General features: G+C 36.5%; 1 protein-coding gene across 3 annotated transcripts in view; it reads right to left on the minus strand.

The window, feature by feature from the left end:
• The window catches only part of TENM1 (teneurin transmembrane protein 1), a gene marked incomplete at both ends in the record, with an annotated part of 585,996 nt that overhangs the window by 137,251 nt on the left and 425,493 nt on the right, over nucleotides 1-23,252 (minus strand). For all 3 annotated transcript variants that reach the window (XM_080911093.1, XM_080911094.1, XM_080911092.1), the window contains one exon: nucleotides 7,599-7,718. In XM_080911093.1, the coding sequence (XP_080767219.1) occupies nucleotides 7,599-7,718 (120 nt within the window). The remainder of the gene's footprint in view (nucleotides 1-7,598; nucleotides 7,719-23,252) is intronic.

The raw sequence follows: 23,252 nt of genomic DNA on the forward strand, positions 1-23,252 counted from the left end.
GGTCAAATGTGCTTGCTTTGTACAAACAGCAAGCCTGAACTTCGTAAAACCTGAGTGCTTATCTATTGCGAAAACAAACCAACATAAAGATACAAAAGGCAAATAAATTATACAAATAATATCCAATATCTATGGATTATTCTCTTTCTGCAAAGGTTAAGAAGACAGGACAGTTACCTTTTTTGTGGGAAGAATGTGTTAGCTTTAAACAAATTTGAGTTTGAATCTCACTTTTATGTTATCTTTGTGTCTGGGTTACTTTTTAAATCTCGGTGAACTATAGTTATGTATTATTAATAAAGGATCCAATATGTTATATTTACTGCTACTTCTATAAAGACAAAGACTTATGAATCAAGTATATGTTAATTTTGTTTTGAAATTATATGTATTCTCCTACTAAATTTTCTGTACATTTCTCCTTGTTGCAATTCAAACCAATTGTAAGCCAGCTTTTGATTACTTCCATGAATAGTTACTGAGTTCTGAGTTCTTGAAAGTTCCTCTAGGTTTCTTATGGTAGTTTGTGTTATGATTCAGTTTGGTGAGGTTATAAAATTTGGTTACTCAACCAAATTCAAATCTTAGATATTGATGTGGAGATATTTAGCTGATAAGATTAAGGTTTTCAACCAGGTGAACCTGATATGCATGCCTACACAGAAGCTCTGCCAGAGCAATACTGATACAGAGGAGGATGCTTGAAGCTAACCATCAGACTGAATACTAGGACCCCAATGAAGGAGCTAGAGAAAGGAACAAAGGAGCTGAAAGGGTTTGCAACTCCATTGAAAGAACAACATTTTCAGCTAACCAAACCCACCACAGCTCCTAGGGACTAAAACATCAACCAATGAATTAACATGGAGAGACCCATGGTTCCAGGTGCATATGTAGCAGAGGATGCCATTGTCTGGCATCAATGGGAGGAGAGGCCTTTGGTCCAGTGAAGGTTCACTTTCAGTGTAGGGGAATGCCAGTGTGCTGAGGTAGGAGTGGATGGTTGGGAGAGGTAGCATATTTGTGGAAGCAAGTCTTGGAGAGGGAAGGGGGGATGTGAGAGGTGGAAAGCAGATAACATTTGGAGTGTAAATACAGAGAATATTTAATAAAAAATGATAAAAACGGATTAGCTCTTGGGTTTTAAAGCCTCAATGTATGCATCACGGTAGGACAGAAGAATTTAGACTACAGTAATATCTGAATTATTAAATCTGCAATTACATTCATATAAATGTATTTAAAGGTAATTAAGTTTTGAGAATATTAATATATTTGAACAATTTAATCTCACATCCCTTGGGTTTCTGTGGTACCTGAGTCTCCTGAAGTAAATTCATAAGATAAACTTATTTTCAAATAAACAAGATGTGGAACTGATTTTTTTTAGCCTTCAAAAAAGGAAAATCTTGCTCACTATCTCTACAAGTCATTCCCGAGTTTTCAATATATGAACCCATTCTATAGATATCAAATGAGTAGGCTCTATAACAACATAAGTCAAATCCTTGAAATAAATTCAAATCTTTCTCTCTCTCTCTCTCTCTCTCTCTCTCTCTCTCTCTCTCTCTCTCTCTCTCTGTCTCTCTCCCCCCCTCTCTCTATATATACATATATATATAATGATATATATATCATTAACTTTTTGTCAGGGTTAGTTTTTAAATCTCCATGAACTGCAGTTATTTATCATTAATAAAGGATCCAATATGATATATTTATATCTATATCTGCTGTTATAAATGAATACTTTATTGGTATAAATAGGACAAAGACACACACATATATATGAATGGCGATAGATATTGCTTTCTGAATATCTACAGTTTACGTACAAATGTTCTGGTTTTTCTATCTTCTTAGAAAATATTGACTTACATGCTTCTCTTCTTTCCACCTGGTTATACATAGTAAATATTACTGGGCTTACTACATGACATGGAAGTAGAAGGTGGATATGTGCCTTAAATTCATGCCAGCCATTACAATGCCAAACACTGAGCTGTTGAGTAATTTATTATTTGAGATATTTTCGTATCACAAATCCTCTCCATTTTTAGAGATCATTAAGATTATGTTTTTATGCTATAAGTTAGTAAGTACAAAAGCTTTAAGAGGGTTTTTTTTTTCATAGATTTTCATCAATCTATAGGATGTTAAACCAATACTGTTCATAAATGGAAATTATTGAAACTTCTAAGATGCCTTATGATATCTTCCAATTGGAGCAAATTAAAGGGAACTCTCCTTATCTTTCAGTCTTGAAAGTTCCTGAAACACCTAATGTTTTCTAGAAATCTTCTAAGAATATCATCAGCATTTCATGTATTTTGGTTGCTGTTAGCTGAAGCACTTTTAAAATTTCTTTCAATACTGTGCTGACTGAGTTAAGTGTCTAAACTGAAGGTGGTAAACCACAGAAGAAAAGCAAGATTACTTGATTAGAGAAGAACAGGAAGGGGAAAGAAATGTGGGAAGGGCAACTAGGAGGTCAACAAATGGGATTTAAAGTGAATAAGTAAAAAAATAAGATTTGAATAAAAAACAAAAGAAAACCTTGGATTCTGGCCTCATCATCTGTGTTAACCTCAGTCAGCTTTGTCCTCTGCCAAAAAAGGAAGATATCACTATTTGAAGATGGTATGATAGTATACTTGAATGACCCCAAAAATTCCACCAGAGAACTTATATAGCTGATAAACAACTTCATCAAAGTGGCCGGATATAACATTAAGTCAAACAAATCAGTACCCTTCCTCTACTCAAGGAAGAAACAGGCAGAGAAAGAATTAGGAGACTACAGCCTTCATGCCTTTTTCTGTGTATCTAACCTTTGACTTCACAGAGGGTTCAGCCTTCTATTACCATGCTTCCTTTTGCTTTGTTTTATACGGATTGGTCTGTTAGCCTGTATCTTCTCTGTGTTTTTAAAAGTGTTTGTTAATTAACACATTGTTAATATGGGGACAAATAATGTCTAGTGTACAAACATTGACATTTGGCATAACCTTGCAGATGTAAGTAAACCTAAGATAGTGTATACTGCTGGTGGAAATTGCAAGCATTGTAGCAGACTCAAGGGACTGACAGAAGGCCCTTCATAGCACCTTGCATTCTATACTATATCATCTAGTAGTTAACATCAGCCTTTTTATAATCTTTATTTTTTAGTATATTTTTATACAGCATTGTACTTTTGAAAGGCACTTGGTCTGAGCAACAAGGAGACATAGAAACAAAAAACCTTGCCATGGCCACTTTATGTCTGAGAAATGCTAGTGTGATAGTCAGGGTGTCATTTAGGGCATATATTTTGAATATATATATATATACTCTTTATGAATCCTGCAAAGACTGTCATTGCTAGAGAGAACTATTTACAATTTACATAAACCTGTTTTTTTACAGAAAGTCCCTCAGAGGAGGGTCTTGGTATTTAAAATACAAAGTACAAAAACTGCAACAAAATTATTTTCTTAAATATTTTCTCCAATCTAGAAATACAGGCTTTTAGACTTTTTAGACAGGAAAATTATTAAGGGTAAATAACTTGGTGCATTGACCCAAACTAAGGCTTCATTATACCTCCACGATAAGTCCTTAGAAGTCAAAGGAATAATTGTTTTCTCACTTAATATATATGGTTCAAGATACTGGCAACGCTGTAAGGTTTTTGTTTGTTTGTTTGTTTTTTACTGATTTTATTGGATATATTTTATTTACATTTCAAGTGTTGTTCCCCTTCCCAGATTTTCTTCCATACTCTCTATTCTATCCCTCCATCTATGAGGGTGTTCACCCAACCACAACCCCCATCCTACCTCTTTGCCCTGACATTCCCCTACACTGGGGCATCAAGCCTTGGCAGGACCAAGAGATTCTCTTCCTACTGATGCCTCACAAGGCCATCCTCTGCTAAATGTGCAGCATAAGCCATGGGTCTGTCCATGTGTACTTTTTGGATAGTAGTTTAGTCCCTGGGGGTTCTGGTTGGTTGGTATTGTTCTTATGGGTTTGGAAACCCCTTCAACTCCTTCAATTCTTTCTGTAACTCCTTCATTAAAGACCCTGTTGTCAGTTCTGTGAGTATCTGCCTTTGTGTTTGTCATGATCTGGCAGAGCCTCTCAAGAGACAGCCATCAGGCTCCTGTCAAGCATCAACAATATTGTTTGGGTTTGATCAATTTTGGAGAAGATACCATGGGGTGCTGAGAAGAAGGTACATATTTAGGCTAAATGTTCTATACATCTGTTAAATCCATTTGGTTCAAAACTTCTGTTAGCTTCACTGTGTCTCTGTTTAGTTTCTGTTTCCATGATCTCCACTGATGAGAATGGGGTATTGACGTTTCCAACTGTTATTGTGTGAGGGGCAATGTGTGCTTTGAGCTTTATTAAAGTTTCTTTTATAAATTTTGGGTGTCCTTGTACTTAGAGCATAGATATTCAGAATTGAGAGTTCATTTTGGTAGATTTTTCCTCTTAGGAGTAGGAAGTGTCCTTCCCTATCTTTTTTGACAACTTTTGGTTGAAAATTAATTTTAATTGATATTAGAATGGCTACTCTACCTTGTTTCTTGGTACCATTTGCTCAGAAATTGTTTTCCAGCCTTTTAGTCTGAGGTAGTGTATGTCTTTGTCATTAAGTTGTGTTTTCTGTATGCAGCAAAATGTTGGATCCTCATTACATATCCAGTCTGTTAGTTTATGTCTTTTTTTGGGGGGGTGTTGAATCTATTGCTGTTGAGAGATATTAGGGACCAATGATTGTTGTTTTCTGTTATTTTTGTTGTTAGAAGTAGAATTATATTTGTGTGGCTTCTTTTGGGTTTGTTGAAAGAAGATTACTTTCTTGTTTTTCCTAGAGTGCACTTTCTATCTTTCTGTTGGAGTTTTCTATTTATTATCCTTTGTAGTACTGGATTTATGGAAAGATATTGTGTAAATTTTGTTTTGTCGTGGAATATCTTGGTTTCTCCATCTATGGTAATTGAGAGTTTTGCTGGATATAGTAGCTTGGGCTGGCATTTGTGTTCTCTTAGGATCTATATGACATCTCCTCAGAATCTTCTAGCTTTCATAGTCTCTGTTGAGAAGTCTGGTGTGATTCTAATATGTCTGCATTTATCTGTCACTTAACCTTTTCCCCTTACTGCCTTTAATATTCTTTCTTTGTTTTGTGCATTTGGTGTTTTGACTATTATGTGACAGAAAGAATTTCCTTTCTGGTCCAATCTATTTGGAGTTCTGTAGGCTTCTTCATGTTTATGAGCATATCTTTCATTAGGTTGGGGGAGTTTTCTTCTATAAATTTGGTGAAGATATTTACTGGCCCTTTAATTTGGGGATCTTTGCTCTCCTCTATGCCTATTATCCTCAGGATTGATCTTCTCACTGTGTCCTGGATTTCCAAGATGATTTGAGTTTTGCATTTTGAATTTTCTTTGATTGTTGTTTCAATGTTTTCTATGTTATCCTCTGCCCATGAGATTCTCTCTTCCATCTCTATTCTGTTGGTGATGCTTGTATCTATGACTCCTGACCTCTTTCCTAGGTTTTCTATCTCCAGATTTCTCTCCCTTTGTGATTTCTTTATTTTTTCTATTTTTATTTTTAGATCCTGGATGGTTTTCTTCAATTTTTCCATCTGTTTTGTTGATTTTTGTGTTTCCTCTTAAGGGCTTCTACCTGTTTTCCTATGTTGTCCTGTATTTCTTTAAGGAAGTTATTTATGACCTTCTTAAAGTCCTCTAACATCATCATAAGTTGTGATTTTAAATCAGAATCTTAATTTTCCATTGTGTTGGGGGCATCAGGGACTTGCTGTGGTGGGGGAAACTGGGTTCTGATGATACCAAGTAGCTTTGGTTTCTATTGCTTAGGTCTTTTGGACTTGCCTCTCACCATATGCTTATTCTGGTGTTAGCTGGTCTTGCTGATTCTAACAGCTGTAAACTTGTGTGTCAGCACTTCTGGGGAACCAGCTCTCTCCCAGCAGGGTCTGAGTCTAGAAAGCTTTAGAAGAGGGTCAACTCTGGACACAGGCAGAAACCAGAAGGATACTGTCTAGACTGTTCTTTGGTTCCTGTGTCTTGAGTGCTCTGGGTGGGTTCCTCTTGGACCAAGAATTTGAGCAGGGGTGGAGGTCTCATCTGTGCTCTCAGATGTGTCAGTGCTCCTGTGAGACAAGCTCTCTCCCAGTGGGGTCTGGGTACAGAGTGCTCTGGCACCAGGTCAGCTCCAGGTGCAGGCAGAAACCGAGTAAGTTGTTTTTTGTATCAGTTATTGGTGAGTGAAATTCCAAAATTCTGTCATTCAGTCCAACTAACTGTAAGGTCTACTTTAATCAATGAAGAGTTCTAATTATGAAATATCTGTCAGGAAATATTGTTTCCTTAACATCTTTGTGAAGATTGTTGCAAAAAGATGGCTGGTTAGGAATATAATTTACATACAAATAATTTTCTAAACTGTCTAAATACAGTTTCTTGTCTTAAGTAGGTTAAAAACCTCCTCTCCATAGTCTTTAATTTTTACACACATTTTCTTGACAGGCAGTTGAAAAAATAAATTTAGCACAGCTCAAGTTGAACAATTAGCATTTCTGAAGTGGGTAGGACTAATAAGGTTTGATTGTAGGTTCTTGAAATAAGATAGTCTCTCACACTGTGATAAAGCTCTGAGCCAACAGGTCTTTTTGTGAGTACTGAAGTGGTTTGTTATGAGTAGGACACTTTAAGGGTAGCTACCTGGAGACTAGGGCACCCTAAGGCTATTATTATAGTGTTCATGAGAGTCATAAATAGCTACCTTCAAGATGGACACATGGGTCTATTGACTCAATGATTCTGAACAAGTGTCTATCTAAATGACAGCAAGAAAAATGTTTTGGGAGCAAATGCTTTTAAAGGCTGAAAAGGCTTATCTCAGAGGTCACACTTCCCAGGTCTTAGGGAACCTTGAGAAAGCATTGTATGATAGTTGATACTTGATATTAACTTAGTCTCATTACATGGGCTGGCCATGCTGGTTTATAAGTTGCAATCACTAAGGAAATAGGTAAGATAGGATGGGACTTTGTTTTTATGATGTTAGGGATCAAACCCAGGTCCTGTACATGCCAATCCATCTTTCTACCCTGAGCTACATTTCAAATAGCAGGGAAAAGAGAGTTTAAAAGCCCTTAGTTAATGTGACTGACTTTTGAACTTTTAGAGGAAACCTTTTTACATGGCTATTTCTCAAATATCTGAAATGTTTTTATACTTGTTGTGGAAGAACAGCCTATGTTATTCTGTATTTTATCATTTATTTTTGGCATCATCTCACTGACCTTTCAGGTTAGATTTATAAATGGAATTATATGACCACATGCCTAGTGTTTGAAGAGGGCTTGAGAATGATAGTGTAATGGTAGAAATTTGGTTTGACTTAAATTGGAAATAGAGGACATAAATGTCACCATTTTATTTCCTTTTCTAGATACAACTAAAGGGAACACAGGCTTACTATCCTTGTCACAGAATTTGAGTCTTGGTTATACTTATAGCAAAAGGTCAGTACTTTCCTTCCACAATGATCAAAAGCAACAGGCATACCTTCCATCTTGCCGACTGATGGTAAAGCCATAGTCACTGTGATGCAGGAAACTGACATTGACTCCCACAAGAGGGGTTCCATCTACAGCCACTACCTGGCCTCGAATCACACAAGCACGCCTGCAACAGAAGGGTAAAGATAATCAGAAGAGCACAATAATAGTAAACTCTAGTGTCGAGTCATAGAATCTCTGGAAAGCACTCAAGTTTAATGAAGGAAACAACAATTAAACCAACTAGAAAAAAGTACTAATACTATTTTGGGGATGCTATGCTTTTTATGTATTAATATTGGGATCACACAAGGCACCATTCACAATTCTAACATTTTAGAGTTAATAATATGCTATCAATATTATCCGATGCATTGAGAATATGTACTTTCATTATTACATAATTTATCTTTAAGCAATATTCCATGACTTGCTTAATCTGACGTTTAATTGAAGACATGCTGTTTATTCTTTTCTTTTTCCCTTGCTGAACTTCTTATTTCCTTGAGTGTTCTATCTGTTTAATTATGCTTTTTGTTTGTCAAAATTAAACTGAATTACATTAGTTAATATAAAAATGCTGTCTATGTATGCCTAAAGTCCCTGTTGATCACCTATACCCTTTTTAGTTTTTGTTTTTTTAACCACAGTTAACCACAGTATCTTTTTTGTGTATATTTTGTATTCATCTACTCATATAAGAATGAATATAATAAAGCTCTTGATATAGACTGCCAAATTATTTTTATAGAATAGAACCAAGCAAACAACCTTAGTTGGGTGTTAGCTTTGTGTTATGGTTGCATGTAGAAACCTGAGTATAATATCGGGGCTTGGGTTTTGTCTTCTAAGTTGTTTGAGACGGTGTCTTCTATTTTTGGATGATGTATACCTCAGAATAGCTGGCCTGCTAGCTTTTGTATCCACCTATATCCACCTGTCCTCTTGTTACGGGGCACTGGGATTATAGACACATGTTAATATGTCTAGCTTTATGTGGATTCTTGTGGATCTGAACTCAGCTTGCATGTTAAACATTTTATCTACTGAGCTAGCTCCCCGTCTCCCAGTTAGGTGAATTTGAAATCTATAATAAAGATATAATATTCAATAATGACAGCATGTTTTTCTTCTCTACTTTAAAAAACAGGTATGGACATTTCTCTTTTAAACAAATTTCATCTTTGCTAAAATGATATTTCATTCTAGTTCTTAAATAGGATTGTTGTTAAAGGGCACAGTCTAGGAAAGTGACCATTGCTTTCAGCTCTAAATTGTCAGACAAATGGTAACACATTTTAGAAGTATGCAACATGAAAAGAGAGCCATGGAATAAATTCAAAGCAACGATTTTCTACTGGTCTATCATTGACTAGAGTTGTGTATAGGGAGGGGAGAGTTTTCTTTAGACTTCAATCTTAGCTTTGGCAGTTCTGAGCTCTTGTTTATGAATTCTGTTGCTCAAGCATGCAAGGCTAAGGAAAAAAATAGGCTAAAGCCTTGAACATTATCTTTTTAAAAAATTACATAGAATTCAGAATGTTCTGGAAAGATAAACCTCTGACTCAGGTGGGCCATGTTTTTCACACCAAAATAGATTTCCTGATTAACCCTAATAATTTTACCCTGGGATTTTATATTGTTCAACATAATTATTATTCAAGGCACAAATCTGAAGGGTAAGAGTAACCAAACAAAGCTACACAATCAAAGCATCTCCAAATGAACCAAGTACAGGTAGCAGTCTAAGTTTGTTTTAGACAATAAACCTCAGTAAATTCCATTGCAGTTTAAGAAACTGGTTTAAGTGAAATTGATAGGACTTACTGAGTTCTCTAAGGTCATTCCTTAATACGAATTATAAGACATTATTATAGAAATTGAAATAATATAATTATTGCTATCATCATTTATGTACATTCTGAGCTCTCAGGCCAATACTCCTAGTTCTTTTATACAGATAGATCATTGGCCTGTAAATTGAACACTGATACCTGCTTGGCCAGGTCTGATTTTCTCAATCACTCTCACCTCTTATTTGCTCTATTATAGAAGACACCCCAAATCCTCATGTTCTAGTTATTTGAATTATTGATGACAAATCAGATTTCTGTTTCTAAGCCCAATGTAAAAAGAAGAAACAATAAAGACCCCCATATTTATGAAGTAACAGCTTGCTTAGTGTATTTTAAGATTTATTAATTTTTATGTGTATCAGTTTTTTTCTACATGGATTTAAGTGTAACATATGAGGACAGGGCCCATGGAACCCAGACAAGGGCATCGGATACCCTGTATCCAAGGTTATAGATAGTTGTGAGCTGCCATATGAATGCTGGGAATAGGACCTTTGTGTTCTATGAAAGCAGTGAGTGATCCCTCCAGTCCCAGTAGTAAACAGTTTAGATGTCTTCACAAAATATTTGATGAGATAAATAGAGGTGAAGTTGAAGAGAGTTTTGAAAGCTCTATTATCGACTATTTGCAAATTGGAGCCAGGGACCAGAGGAGAGACTGTGCAGAGAGAAATAATTTAGAAGTTGGTTGTGCATTCCTTCCTTCACCCCAAATACTGTTGGTCATTTTGGGGGCACATATAGGCTACTTGTGAACTTGCCAATATTCCATCAGTTAACTTTGTTATGGGCTTTGCCACAATAATGTGTAGCTTGTACTTGCTGACTCTCTTTAGGTAAAACAATTTTGCATTCACTTGTTTTATTTGCCCACATTAATCTAGATATTGTGTCTTTGCACAGTTGTACATGACTCAATTATTTTTGTTTTTATTTTGTCAAGCCTAGCTGGCATTATTGTCTCATATTTTATGACAGACACAGATCTGTCTTTTCTTTTTGTTGCTCTTTTATTTTCTATATGGCTTGTATTTATGAAGGATCTAAGGCTATGAGTGAAAGACTCATAAAAGTCATCATTTTTCTGTGCATTTCCCTGGATTTCTCTCTTTCTTCATTCTGTATCTCATTCCGAAGAGACCCGTCACTTGACTCTTCTGCTTTTCACTATTCCTCATATTTTATGAAGCACACAGATTTGGGTGATAACTACTCATCAAAGTCATCGTTATTCAAGACATTGTCTACCTGTTCTTCTCATTCATTTCAATCTCCGTCTTTCATAAATAATGTGCACACACTTATCTTTCTACTCCCCTTCTTTTTTATTCTTCATATTTTATGATCCACACCAACTTACAGAATATGATAAAGCTCCATAAAATGTATTATTCTACATTTATCAGCATTGAGCTGCTTTTGTAATGTAGTAGATTTCAAATGTTCTAAGATCCCTTGTATATTGCTGCATTATTCTTACTATTGATGCACTCCATGTCATCTATTTCTTACTAGAATGATCTTGAGCTCCTTTTATCCTTGAGTTGTTATAACTTACTCCAATCACTGACCAATATCATTCATTCAGTGTCAGTGTCAAGTACATACATTTTTGGAACAAAATTAATGTGTTCTTTCTAATTTTCAGCAACCTTGACTGATATTTCATATAGAAAACTGTGTGAGAGGGAGGGGAAATCTTCTTAGAGATACTCAGTGTTTCAACCCAAACAGCTCTTGAGGCCAGCTTCTCTTCTAGGGTGTCTCATCTCCAAATGGCCTGTAGAGGGTATTATGCTCTTCAGCTGCCTGTTTGTGAACTTCAATTTCTTTTTTTAAAAAAAATTCAAATGAATATTCTCTGTTTTTACATTTCAGATGTTATCCCCTGTATCCCAATCCCATCCTTCCCCCATTACCTCCATTAAGATGCTCCCTCTCCCAACCTCCTCAGCTCCTTGGCATTCCCCTACACTGAGAGAATGAGCGCCTTTGTTAGACCTTCTAAGCTCAATGTGCTTTCTAATTTTAGATGTTATTCTTATATCTATCTCCCTTTTACTGACCCACTCAGGATATTTAATTTCTTTACCAATTATATAGCTTGTTCTGTGTATTGATTTTAGGCCCTAAGTAACCGGTGGAACTGATGTATTTTCAAGACGCCAGTTGGATAGGGAAGTGCACATGGTCATGATATGTCTTTGATAAGATTACATATATTTCTTTATTCCCATTATGGTGTCACCCCATTGTGTATCCCAGAGAGTACCCACATTTCTCTAATTGTATCTAATATAGACAGAACCACTTGACCTGCTCTTCTCATATTAAACTTGTCATGTTAAACTTTCCTGCAGGCTTGGCCAGGTGACACAGTTTTGTAATCCCAACTACTCAGGAGGTTGGAGTGAGAAGATCACAAAATAAAAGACCTGTATTGGGCTATACGTTGAGTTTAAGGCCAGCCACCAAATGAGATACAATTAGCATGTTCAAGGCTCTGGGTTTAATACCCAATGTCACAAGAAAGCAAATTGAAATAAAACAAAAACTGAAACTACCTTGATCTCAAGTTCTGGTCTCTTAAGAATGAATCCTTATTTCTAAAATAAATTTCAGAAATAAATTTATTATGGTCCCTTATCCATTCAGTACCATAAAGGAATCTTCAGAGTTGTTAAGCCATATGATAGAAGATACTCTTTGGATTGTATGTATGCTGTCTTGTCATCAGTGAGTATCAGCCCAGTGTAATTATTGTGTGTATATGTTTAGTGTGTGTGTATGTGGTGTGGTGTGTGTTTATGTATGTATGCATGTGTTTTATGCTTATGTTTATGTACTCTTGAAGCCAGGATCGTCATGTTTTGCATATTTGCTCGGGACTTTCTTTGATTTGGAGACATGGATAGGATGCCTTGCTTCCTTAAATCTTTAACAAGATCCTCTTCCTACTGTACTTGCCTAGAACAAGGTAAGTAGGACTTAGAGGGCTTGTCTAATGTGACTTTAGGAACTATAGGATGTGTGGGGAAGATCATCCCTCACATAGTTTCTTTCCTTTTTTCTGGAGGATGCATCTTGCCACCAAGCTGCCCACCTGCTGTCACTATGCTAAAGCAGCAACCCCAAGGGAATGGCTTCACCTTAACTCAGTGTTGAATCTTCTAAGTGTTTGCAGTTAGATTTGAAGAACAGGACAGCCTATACTGAGAGCCTTATTAAACTAACAAGCTGCTTGTTAGACAGCGCTGACGCAAAAAGCCTAATTCATTTTGTATTTGTTATTTTCATGGCACAGTTAAATTAACTCTAGCCTTCAATCAACCCTTGACTCTGTTCTCCTTTGTCCTTATTTATTGTCTTTTGTCTTCACTGTCAAATTTCCAATATTCATTCAACACCTCTGGCAACATTAGCCTCAAGTACAGAAGTTGGTTTGGAAAACAAGGACAAAAACTCAATTGTTGAAAGAAGATGTAATTTCCTGCATTGTATTTCTGATTAAAATCTTTCACAGGGAAAATGAGGTTTAGGGCCAGAGAAGTTACAGCTATTTGCTTTTGTTGCCTACATGGGCTTAAACCATCCTTAAAAGGGTGACATTCAAAATCAAGGACCTCTCCAGATGGGGCTGAGGCAGCAGGTGGACAGGTTAGGCAACTTTCTCCACAGAAACAGAAGGACTGAGGTTTTTTTTTTTCTACAGACTGATCATTCTGTACAAGAAATAATAGTTGAGATAGTCTGGACTGGGAGAGGCCATATGACTCCTTTGCTCACTAGTGTTTGAATTTGGCCCTGTAAATTCCCTAATCGATTGTCAGTTCGTTCAAGTCTTCAAGGTGGCAAAGACAGACTGCACAGAGAGCTACACTTTGAGCATTCTTCTGACATCTTATACAGGGGTTAATCACAGCGTAAATCCTGATTCGGGAAACTGTGTCATTCAGGGTAAAGCACTGCTTCTGGGGCCCTATAGGACTTGGAAATACCTCTGAGTGTATGAAAGACTTCATAATGTTCCCATTCATCACTGCTATCCCATAACAGATAGTAATGACTTTGGGGTAGAATTTTGGGCTGGCATGTCAGTCCTAAAGACTTTGTGGTGATCTTTCTCTTCTCCTATAGACCAGTGATTCTCAAACTTAATAGGCTGTATACCTTAATCTCCTGGAGGACTTGTTGAAGGAAAGATTGGACTTCTGTGGGTATGTCCACAGACTTTCTGATTTGGTAGGACTGTTGTGGGGTCTGAGAGTTTACACATCTAACAAGTTCCCAAGTGCTGCTCATCCTGCATGTGTAAAGGCCAAAGTTTTGTGAAAGCAAGACTACTACCTAATCAGCCAATTAAGCTGTAAGGGTTCCCGGGGAAGGAGACAGGAAGCAGAAGCTACAAAAAAGCAGGAAAATAAACAATTCCCAATCTCACTCCTATAAAATCTTTGGGTTTTAACTCTTCTGCAAATGCCTCTGGAAAAAGGTTTGCAGCAACTGGCATTTGGCAAGTCATGTTGAAATTGTCACTACAAAATAATAGGGGACCCATCACATGAGCTGTGGAGGTCCCTTCAAAACCAGAGAGTGTAAAACAGAAATATGTTTTAACCCAATTTATCCATTGCAGATAAGTGTCAGTGTCTCCTGTCCTACTGCTGTCATCACACGGTGCTCACACCCATGTGTTTGTATGTGTCATAACTTGCCTGGAATGACATTATAGATTGTTTGCTCTTTCCTATTAGAGGACCACACAAGGCCCCAGAACTGTGTGTTTTCTCCCCCTCCTCCCATCTGTGTCCTCCTTCCTTCTGGGCATATACAGAGCATGTTCAGAAACAATTAATAGAATTTCAGCTTAAATATTTTCTTTCTTCTTCTTTGTAATTGAAAGCTGTAAGGTTCTTGGGCCGTATCCTCATGGCACTGCTTCAAGGGTTTCAGAGACTACTTTGAAGATCCTATGTGACAGATGCCTTAAAGTTCGTTTGTTAGAAGCCAACGTCCTCATCATGAGGGTTTTGTCTGATAATTGACTGCTTCAGGGAATTAAACATTGTCTGTGCCATTGGGGAAAATGAATGAATAGACCTTATCAAATGCTTAATTTATGCACATTAAGCCTATTATTCAGTTATACATTATCATATGATTACTGTTTGATATTTCCTAATTTAAATACATGTGAGGCTTTTAATATACAGATGTTTTTGAGTGAGGAGAGTGTTTCAACAGAGTACAAGATGTTTTTGATATGTTATCTAGGTCAGTGTAGCACCACAAAAATCATTCAATGCTGTAGCATAAACCTATGTTCATGTTCAAAAATTGTGGCTGCACTGCATACTCAATAGGAGAGCCCAATAAAATTTCATTAGTTTTTGCTTAAATAGAGAAAGATGGTTTAGTCCTACTCATTTGGTCACTAGCCCAAATAAATAATCCTTACCAAGCGGGTAACATTAAAAACAGCCGGAGTGTTACATATCAACCTTGCAGGACTATGGGAAAGGTGGTGCTATTGAAAATGCAGATAGCTTTTTAAGCAGAATTATTTTCCTCATGGCTAGTGATGTTTCAAGTAAAACAAAATGGGGGCACTCACCCTTAGGTAGGGTGGCTATTTTCCCATCTGCCCTGGTAATTGCTTGTCAAAAGTAGGCTTGCTTTGGATGCCTGAGATCCCCAAAGTAATGGAAAAAAGATCAAGTGTTTTGAAGCAATAAGAAAACTGACGATGCAGTTCCATTTTCAGTACTGTGTAAGTGCCTGTTTGCGTTATTTATTTTTGTCTAGAATTTGAATCTTGAAATATTTCTCCTTTAAGCCCTTGCAGCAAATCTTGAATAGGCTGAAGTGCACTTATTATATATATATATATATATATATATATATATATATATATATATATATAGTATATATAATATTTTATTTTGTTTGCATTTTGCTTATTCTAACATTACTCACATGCTCTGTCTTTCTAATCAGCCCTCAGAGGTTTTGTTAACCTCATTAACCTCTCCTGTCATTCTCCATGGACCTGCCTTTCACATAATGGATAGTCATTAAATATAGGGCACGCCCTTCTTGCTGGTCATCTCCTGGGCATAGATTCTTTTCCTGCTTCAAGGAAAGCATGTCCTAGCTACAGGTGCTACCAGGCTCTAGCTCTGACTCCCTAGTAATTGCCACTGCAGAATTTTTTACAAAACAGAATTCTTCTTGATTTTATTTAGAAGTTTTGTCAACTGGCGATCACACTTCCATCTAGTCTTCTTCCTCAGTATCTCCCAGCAAATTTCAAACAAGAGTACTCCCCCCAAAAATTATGCTTCTTTGAGCTGGACTTTTCAAATTATTTGCTCATATGGTCTGATAATTATTAAATACACATTTTATATGAATAAGACTCTAAGCACTTGCCCTGTCAGACAATTTCTTCACCTCATTTCATGCAGCATAATGTCGTCTTGAGAAATTTAAACCCTTAACTTTATTGTAAAAATGAAGGCGCTCACCGGCTTTGGTAGTACTTGTCTTAATCCCAGCACTTTGGTGGCAGAGGCAGGGGAATCATTGTGAGTTTAAGGCTAGAATTAAAAATGGAAAGGACAAAACAAAACAAACAAACAAAAAACCTTGTTCTACATAGAACAGACAGTGATAAAATAGTGGTAATGCCTTGGATTCAAAAGAACCTTACCTGTAGCATATATCTTTCTGAGTCCAGGAATAAAGAATGGGGCCTGGAATGGAGGCGCTTTCCTATACAATGGGTACAATCCTCAGAGAGTCATTACCCACACAAATGCACCAACTGCTCCTCACTCTCCATGTCTGGTGCATGTAGTGGAAATTAGCTATGGAATATTCTTTTTAAAATGTAAATGACATTTTTTTCCTGTGGGGAGTGGAAAGAGTCCCTGATTTTTTTCTTTTTTTGCCTGCTCCTGAGACCCTTGTCCTTCTAGCATGTTGTTTCTTCCAGCCTTTATATGACAGTTTGTACCTAGTCTTAGTGTAAATTGCTATAATGTGTTCAACTGTTATTCCTGAAGAGAAATGGAAGAGGACTGGATTTCTGGAACTGGGGAGGCAGGTGGGGAGCCGGGAGGAGAGGAGGGAGAGGAAACTGTTCAGATGTATTGTATGAGAGAATAAGTCAATAAATTATATGTACATGATATTTACCGTGTGTGTGGAGGGTGCGGGGTGAGAGGTTAAATGGCATGGTGTGTATATAAAAGTATGAAAGAACTTACGGGTATCACTATATGAGTCGCATGGTTTAGACTCATATTACCATTCCTGGTCACAAGTGACAGTAGCGACTCAGCCATCTTACCTACCCAGCCACAGAATATTCGTTCATTGAATACCCTTGAAAGGGATAACATGGCATTAGTGAATTGGCTAGAGAGTGAGCAAAAGCACATAGTTTGACTCAGACATAGCAATGAAGAGTTGAGCCTTTGGGTTTTAATCAACCAGACAAAATATAATGTGTGTGTGTGTGTGTTCAGATAAGTTGCAGAATTGCTGATATTCCTAATTAAAAGTTTTGAGTATCTCAGAACGTTTCCGTTTTAGATTTTCATAATGATCTGTTAAATACCATTTTGAAAATTTCTGTTCTGATTTCTTTTCATTCTTATTTGTCCAAGAGAACTTGCAAAAAAAGTGAAAGTCACACTTTTTTTTCTTTTTGATACTTTTAGGTGTTGAGTGCTAATTTCAGTAGCTAGTCAGCACTACAAATCGGGGAGCCCTTAGCACTTTATCATTTTTGAAATGTGGCTTGAACATGTGTTTCTATTTTGAAAATCTGGAGATCCTGCCTTCACATGTGTAACACCTTCCACACAAATGAGATCAAAGTGCTTTCTTAGCAAACATCAATAACCTGAATTCCCACTTAGGACAACAACTGCAAAGGAGGTAAACACATAAAGGCTGCTTAGGAAAATGAGTGCGAAAGACAGAATCACAAGGAACCACACCCTAGCAGAAGCATACGGGAACATATTCCCCGAATGGGGGAAGGTCCTAGGTAGTGTTCTTTTGAAAGAAGGGAAGTTGAATAGATGTTAAATTTAAGGGAGTTGATACCCCATGTTCTTAGTCTCCTCAATACATTTAGCATTTGCTGTTTTGTGTGTTTATCAGTTCCCAGTGGCATACATGGTCAGATGCTTTTTATGTTCCTATATTAAAAACCTTTGAAAACCTGCTATTAACAAATAGGTTTCTATCACAAATAGATTCATTAACAATTTAAACAGAAAGCACATGGCTTCAAATTTGTGCTTCAGCAAAATAACAAATATTGTGGATATTCTGGAAGTTACTTATGAAATCTTAAAACCGAATGTCAACTCTTTGGGTGCTTGAATACAGTAATTGCATTGTATTTCATTAAAAACAAAACCTCCAACCTGCTAGATTTTTAAAAAACATTTTTCTTTTTTTATAATTCTAAATCAGCAAATGTTTTCTACATACTGGATTCCTTGGAGTTCAAGTAATCGATGAAGACTGGCTATAGTTTTTCCCCTTTCATGATTAAATGGTCTAGGGTTACACCTTATTTTCTTTTTGTAAAGCTTATTCAGTTTGTCTGAGGTATTCAGATTTTCTCAATGTACTCCCAGAGGGCAGAGCCCCTTAGCATTTATCAGAAGAATCTAGTATATATAGTAACTACTAGGTAACAATTCCTTGAGATAGTTTTGTTTTACCTTCTTGTTGAACACAATGCCAGAGAATCTTAATTCAACAGCACCTGAAAGTCAATAGCAGGCTCAGTGTGTGAAAATCTATTGTAGAAGGGTCCAGGTGGTAAGAAATATTCACGTCCAAATCATCTGGCATACCAAGAGAGAGCTATGAGGCCTCTGATCTAGAGTTATCTCCTTAGGGAGACTTCTCTGGACCACTCTGTCAAAAGTGATCATTCTCTGCTCTTGATTTTTTTTTCTTAAATCTCACTTGACAGTACTTCTTCCTTCCTCACATTTCTCTTCTTCATTATAGTCTGTGTTCCTTGCTATGTGGAAGAGATATTGGCCCCTGTAGCCTAGCGCCTAGGAGAGTGTCTATCACCGAATGAACAAATGAACCAAGTAAATGTTGTAATGTTCATAAATCTCAACTGAAATGGCTATCAATCCTCTGAAATTCGGGTTACCTTGAAAGAAAGTGTAGGATCTATCATGATAAAATGACTCCAAAGTGTAGTTAGTGGGATTTTTTACTAGGGGAGATGAGAATTTTTTCATGATTGATTTTTTTTCCTTTGAATTCATTTGCTTAGTACAAAAACTTTTAAGATGTAGAAAAATTTAGGGCCCTAAATTCAAAAAGATAAAACTGCTTGGTTATAGGTAAACCATTTCCTGTATAAATATTCTTTGTATTTTTTTTTTTTTTTGCAGGTCATCGTTAGTCTTGTGAGTGTCAATTTTAGCAGTTCTTTGTAGTCAGTAGACCCAATTAACCCCATCTCTGGGTTATTGTTGAAAACATGTTGGTTAATTTCATTTCTGATACGACTTAATGACTTTGGTGTATCGGTTTGGATACCTCTTCTCTTCTATCAAACTAAGGTAAGAGGTATCCACACAGACACAACAAATTTATTGCAAAATATAATTATTTTAAACAAATATGTATTTATTTGCTGCTTTTTGCAGATTCAAGGATCAAATCTGGGGATTCTAACATGCTAGTAATAAGGTACCCTATCACTGATATATCATTCCAGATAACCATTTGTTATTTTTAAGTGGGACATAGTATTTATATATTATTATGTTAATTATGTTATATATATAATTATGTTATATATAATGTGTAATAACTAAATCTTGATATTTGACTATTTCTGACTCTAGAATGTAAAATCTTCCATTGAAAATACTGTTTTTGTGTTTACATCTATCTATACAATTCTTGATGCAAAATAGTTTCTCAGAAAATATTTCTGGAAGGGATGTGTGAATAGAAATCTTTGCCAGTCTTAAAAACACAAATCAATAGCAGGACATTGTGTTGTATTAAGAATGTCAGAGGAATATAATATTGCTATCTCCTTCTCAAGATGAATGAAGTCATAATTCACTCATAAGTTACTCTGGAAATACTTTCATAAAATATATGCTTAAAAGTAAGGAGTATATGCTAAGTGTGATTATTGCTAGGTTTCACTCTGCTTTCAGACTCAGCGACATCTCTTACAGTGGTCATCTTCCCACAACCTTCTTTTAACCTCAGGCTTCAGTCAATAACTTATTGGCCATTAATCCAATTTCATATCCAGTTCAGCCAAGTGCAGAATACCACATTTTATTAAACAAGCAATGGTAAGTAATTATGGCTATTACCAGGTATCATGATTAATCAGGGTCAAAAATTAAGATTTTATTATTGAATGGGACACAGAAAAGGGGGAAGATAGCTTGTTTAAAAAGCATTTGCCAAGAGCTCTCTGTTTCAGGTGGTTCTAGGATGTTAAATTCTCGGTTTCAGGTAGTTCTAGAGTGTTAAATTCTTTTGTTTTTTTAGTGAGTCAAAAATGATGCAGTTAACGAAAGTATTCCTAATTTTAATGTTGCTTCTTATTTCTAGCTTTGTTTTTTATGGTACTAAATCTTGATTATCTAGTCCACTGAAGATAGAATTACTGATGTGGATATGGAGTTATGAATGATCTCAATTATTGGCAGGCTGTGACAGTGGGGGAAGCTAGTATAAGTTAAAAATGAGTGATCACTTTGGCGCTGCTACACAATCACTTCACCTTTTATGAGGTTTGCGTCTGTGCTTTTTGGAGAGTAGGGATCTTACCTTTAGGCTGGTTTTCCATTTGAGAATTGTTTTCCTTAAGAACTTAATAATATCTGTACATTCTGTGCAACCAGTATCAGCTGATTTCATTGTGAAACGCAAGACGAACACCTGTACTTCAAGATTATGGCAACAAGGCCAGGCAAAGTGATACATGCATTTAAACCCAGCAATCACGAGGTAGAAGCAGAGATGTTCGGGTTTGAGGCATTCATGGCTATGTGGGATACTGTTTCAAAAGGAAAATCACTGGAACCCAAGCCACTCAATTTTGAACTTGCTTTCTGTGAGGCAATATGTCAGGGCCTGTGAATATAGTGGCATGAAGATAAATGTCAAATGTTCTTTAACATCTGTCTCATCAAGAAATGTAGCCCGTGCCCCTCCTTTGGAATCTGGGTGCGCTTTTTGATGGCTTTACCTAGTAGCATATAACACAGGAGATATTTGGAAATTTTCTGTGCCCATTCCTTAAGAGACTGGCATCTTTCATTTCAGCCTCTGGAACTAAATAGACACAATATATGATCTCCGACGAAATCAAAGCTACTATGCTAGTCGGAAACTGAAATAGCTAAGAGAGATGCTGAAAGTAGATGAAAGGATTCCCAGCTCTTGCCCTACTGTTTCAGCCACTATCCATTTGATGCAGTCTAGCGGAGGCCCCATACATAATGGAGCAGAGAAAAACCATCTTGTTCATATCATATCTGAATTGCTAACTCTCAGACTCATGGGATGATAATAAAAAGTATTTTTAATCCATTTACTAGAAGTAGTTTGCTAGATAGCAATAGATATTCAAAACATGGTGAAGGTAAATCTGACTTGGTCTTTGTCCTTTGTGGTTCATGATTAAGGAATGTGATAATTCAGAGATAACAATATACATCCCAGTGTGAATCAAAAACAAAAAAATCCTACAATGCAGCAACTCTATAAAAAGAGCTAGAAAAAAAAAACCCTCTACCATCTTATTTAACTTCATTTTCATTGTAGTTCACGAAGAATACTATACACTTATTGCTGTATTAAATTTGGCCCAAGTCCTAAATTCCAAGAGGCTTCTGCAATTCCTTTCAGCAGCACTGGTTTAGCAGTTTAGACCTTTATTTTTAAGTGCTCTCTTCCCCCCTCCCTCCCTCCCTCCCTCCCTCCCTCTCTCTGTGCGTAGATTGTGTAAATAGGTAGTAAGTAGGAGCATTTGCCACAGCATATGAATCAGAGAGCACTTTGGGAGTTGGTCCTCTCCATCGTGTTTCGAGGGATGGTCTCCTTAGTGTCTGCTGCTGTGTTGTGTGCACAAGCTTCTAGCAATAAAAGTGCTAGAGTTACAGATGCAAGTGCTCCAGTGGGTTTTTACATGGGGGTTAGCGACGAAACACAAATTTCTGGGCCAAACTTTCAGATTTTAAACTGTATTTGAAAATTGTTTCAGGTGATGAATATAATGATAATTAAAGTAGACCTTTCCTTAATTTGGTAGGACCTGAGTTATATGATATCCTGCTTATTGGTACATAAGATATCCCACTATAGGAGTTCATGAGCTTAACATTTGAGGGAGAGAATATATTAGTTTAGGTGTGAAGTATACATAGTCCCTCAGTGAACAAATGGTTGGAAATATCATTTCTCCTGTTAATATGATTTCTATCTCATATTTATCTTTCTGTATTTTAATTTAATATAAAAGTCCAATAATTAATTAAAATAACAATCAATATATAAATGCATTTGAAGTAAGAGAACAGACCTAGCCTTAAAATCTTTTCAAGGGAAGCAACAGAATTTCCACAGATCAAAGATAAAAAACTCAAGTGCCAAAAAGGGAAACATGTCATCATGAAAGTGGGAAGTGACCCAGGTTTAAGGGGGACAGCGTTGCACTAGACAGGCATTGCCTTTCCCACCCAGAGGGATCACTGTCCCTTGCGTCTAGAACACCTATGCTACGACTGGGTGTCTGGCAGTATTGAGCTTTGTAAATTTTCTAGAAGCATTTTATAGTCTATTTTTTTTTTTTACATTTGGTCTCTCACTTCATAAATGTCAAGCTAAACAAAATACATCTGTGGCATGATTCTGAACATCGGATAGAGACACTTGACAAAGAGTGATTTGAGGAATCAACCTCTCAGTTACTAAAGAGATAAATGAGTTTGGCTAACCCTACTGTCAGTGGTTGTGCGAACCCTGCTACGATGTTGTTTTTAAATGCACTTCTCCATTAGCGATGGCGAGCAAAATGTCTGGCTTTGCAAATTACTGCTGTCATTTAGTTTAATGTACTCTTGTTTTTACATATTTATAAAAACCTTCTACATTATTAATAGTGATTAAATGCTTAGACACTGAAGATCAATAATGCTTCTGTTCACCTATTTACATTATTAAAAAGTAATAAGTAACACAGGGCACATAGACGATGTGGTTTACTTTGTAGACATGTTTGGAATAGATTGAAGAAAAGAAAGAAATTTGAGCCACTAGGTCAGTTGTATTTAGGAAAATCAAAAAGGGTGAGTTTAGCTTGCTGGAGACTTCTCTGCAGGCAACTTTGTCTTCATAGACATTAGACTATCATAAAAGGTATGGAAGGTATATATCTATCACAATTTTAAGTGCAGCTGGTTGATTATAGCAACAATGACTCTCCTTGTGATGCCCAAGTGTGAACAATTATTTGTGTGTGTCCCTACTACACTTACATAGCTATGTACTGCTCTCTGTAGACTGACTGTGGCACAATATGCAGCAGCAAATCCACTGAGTGGCTCATGGTTTTCCAGGACGTTAATAAAACCATTAGCAATGACTTTTGTGTTTGCCTGTCTACCCAACTGCCTCTCAGTTATGTGGCAAAAGCAAAAAATAAAGTGCTTTGCCTGATTGCAGCATGTAACTGTTTTAGATTTATCTGAGGGAAGCTAGTCCACAGTCAGGGTTGT

Source organism: Micromys minutus, assembly GCF_963924665.1.
Source record: "Micromys minutus genome assembly, chromosome: X".
NCBI lineage: Eukaryota > Metazoa > Chordata > Mammalia > Rodentia > Muridae > Micromys > Micromys minutus.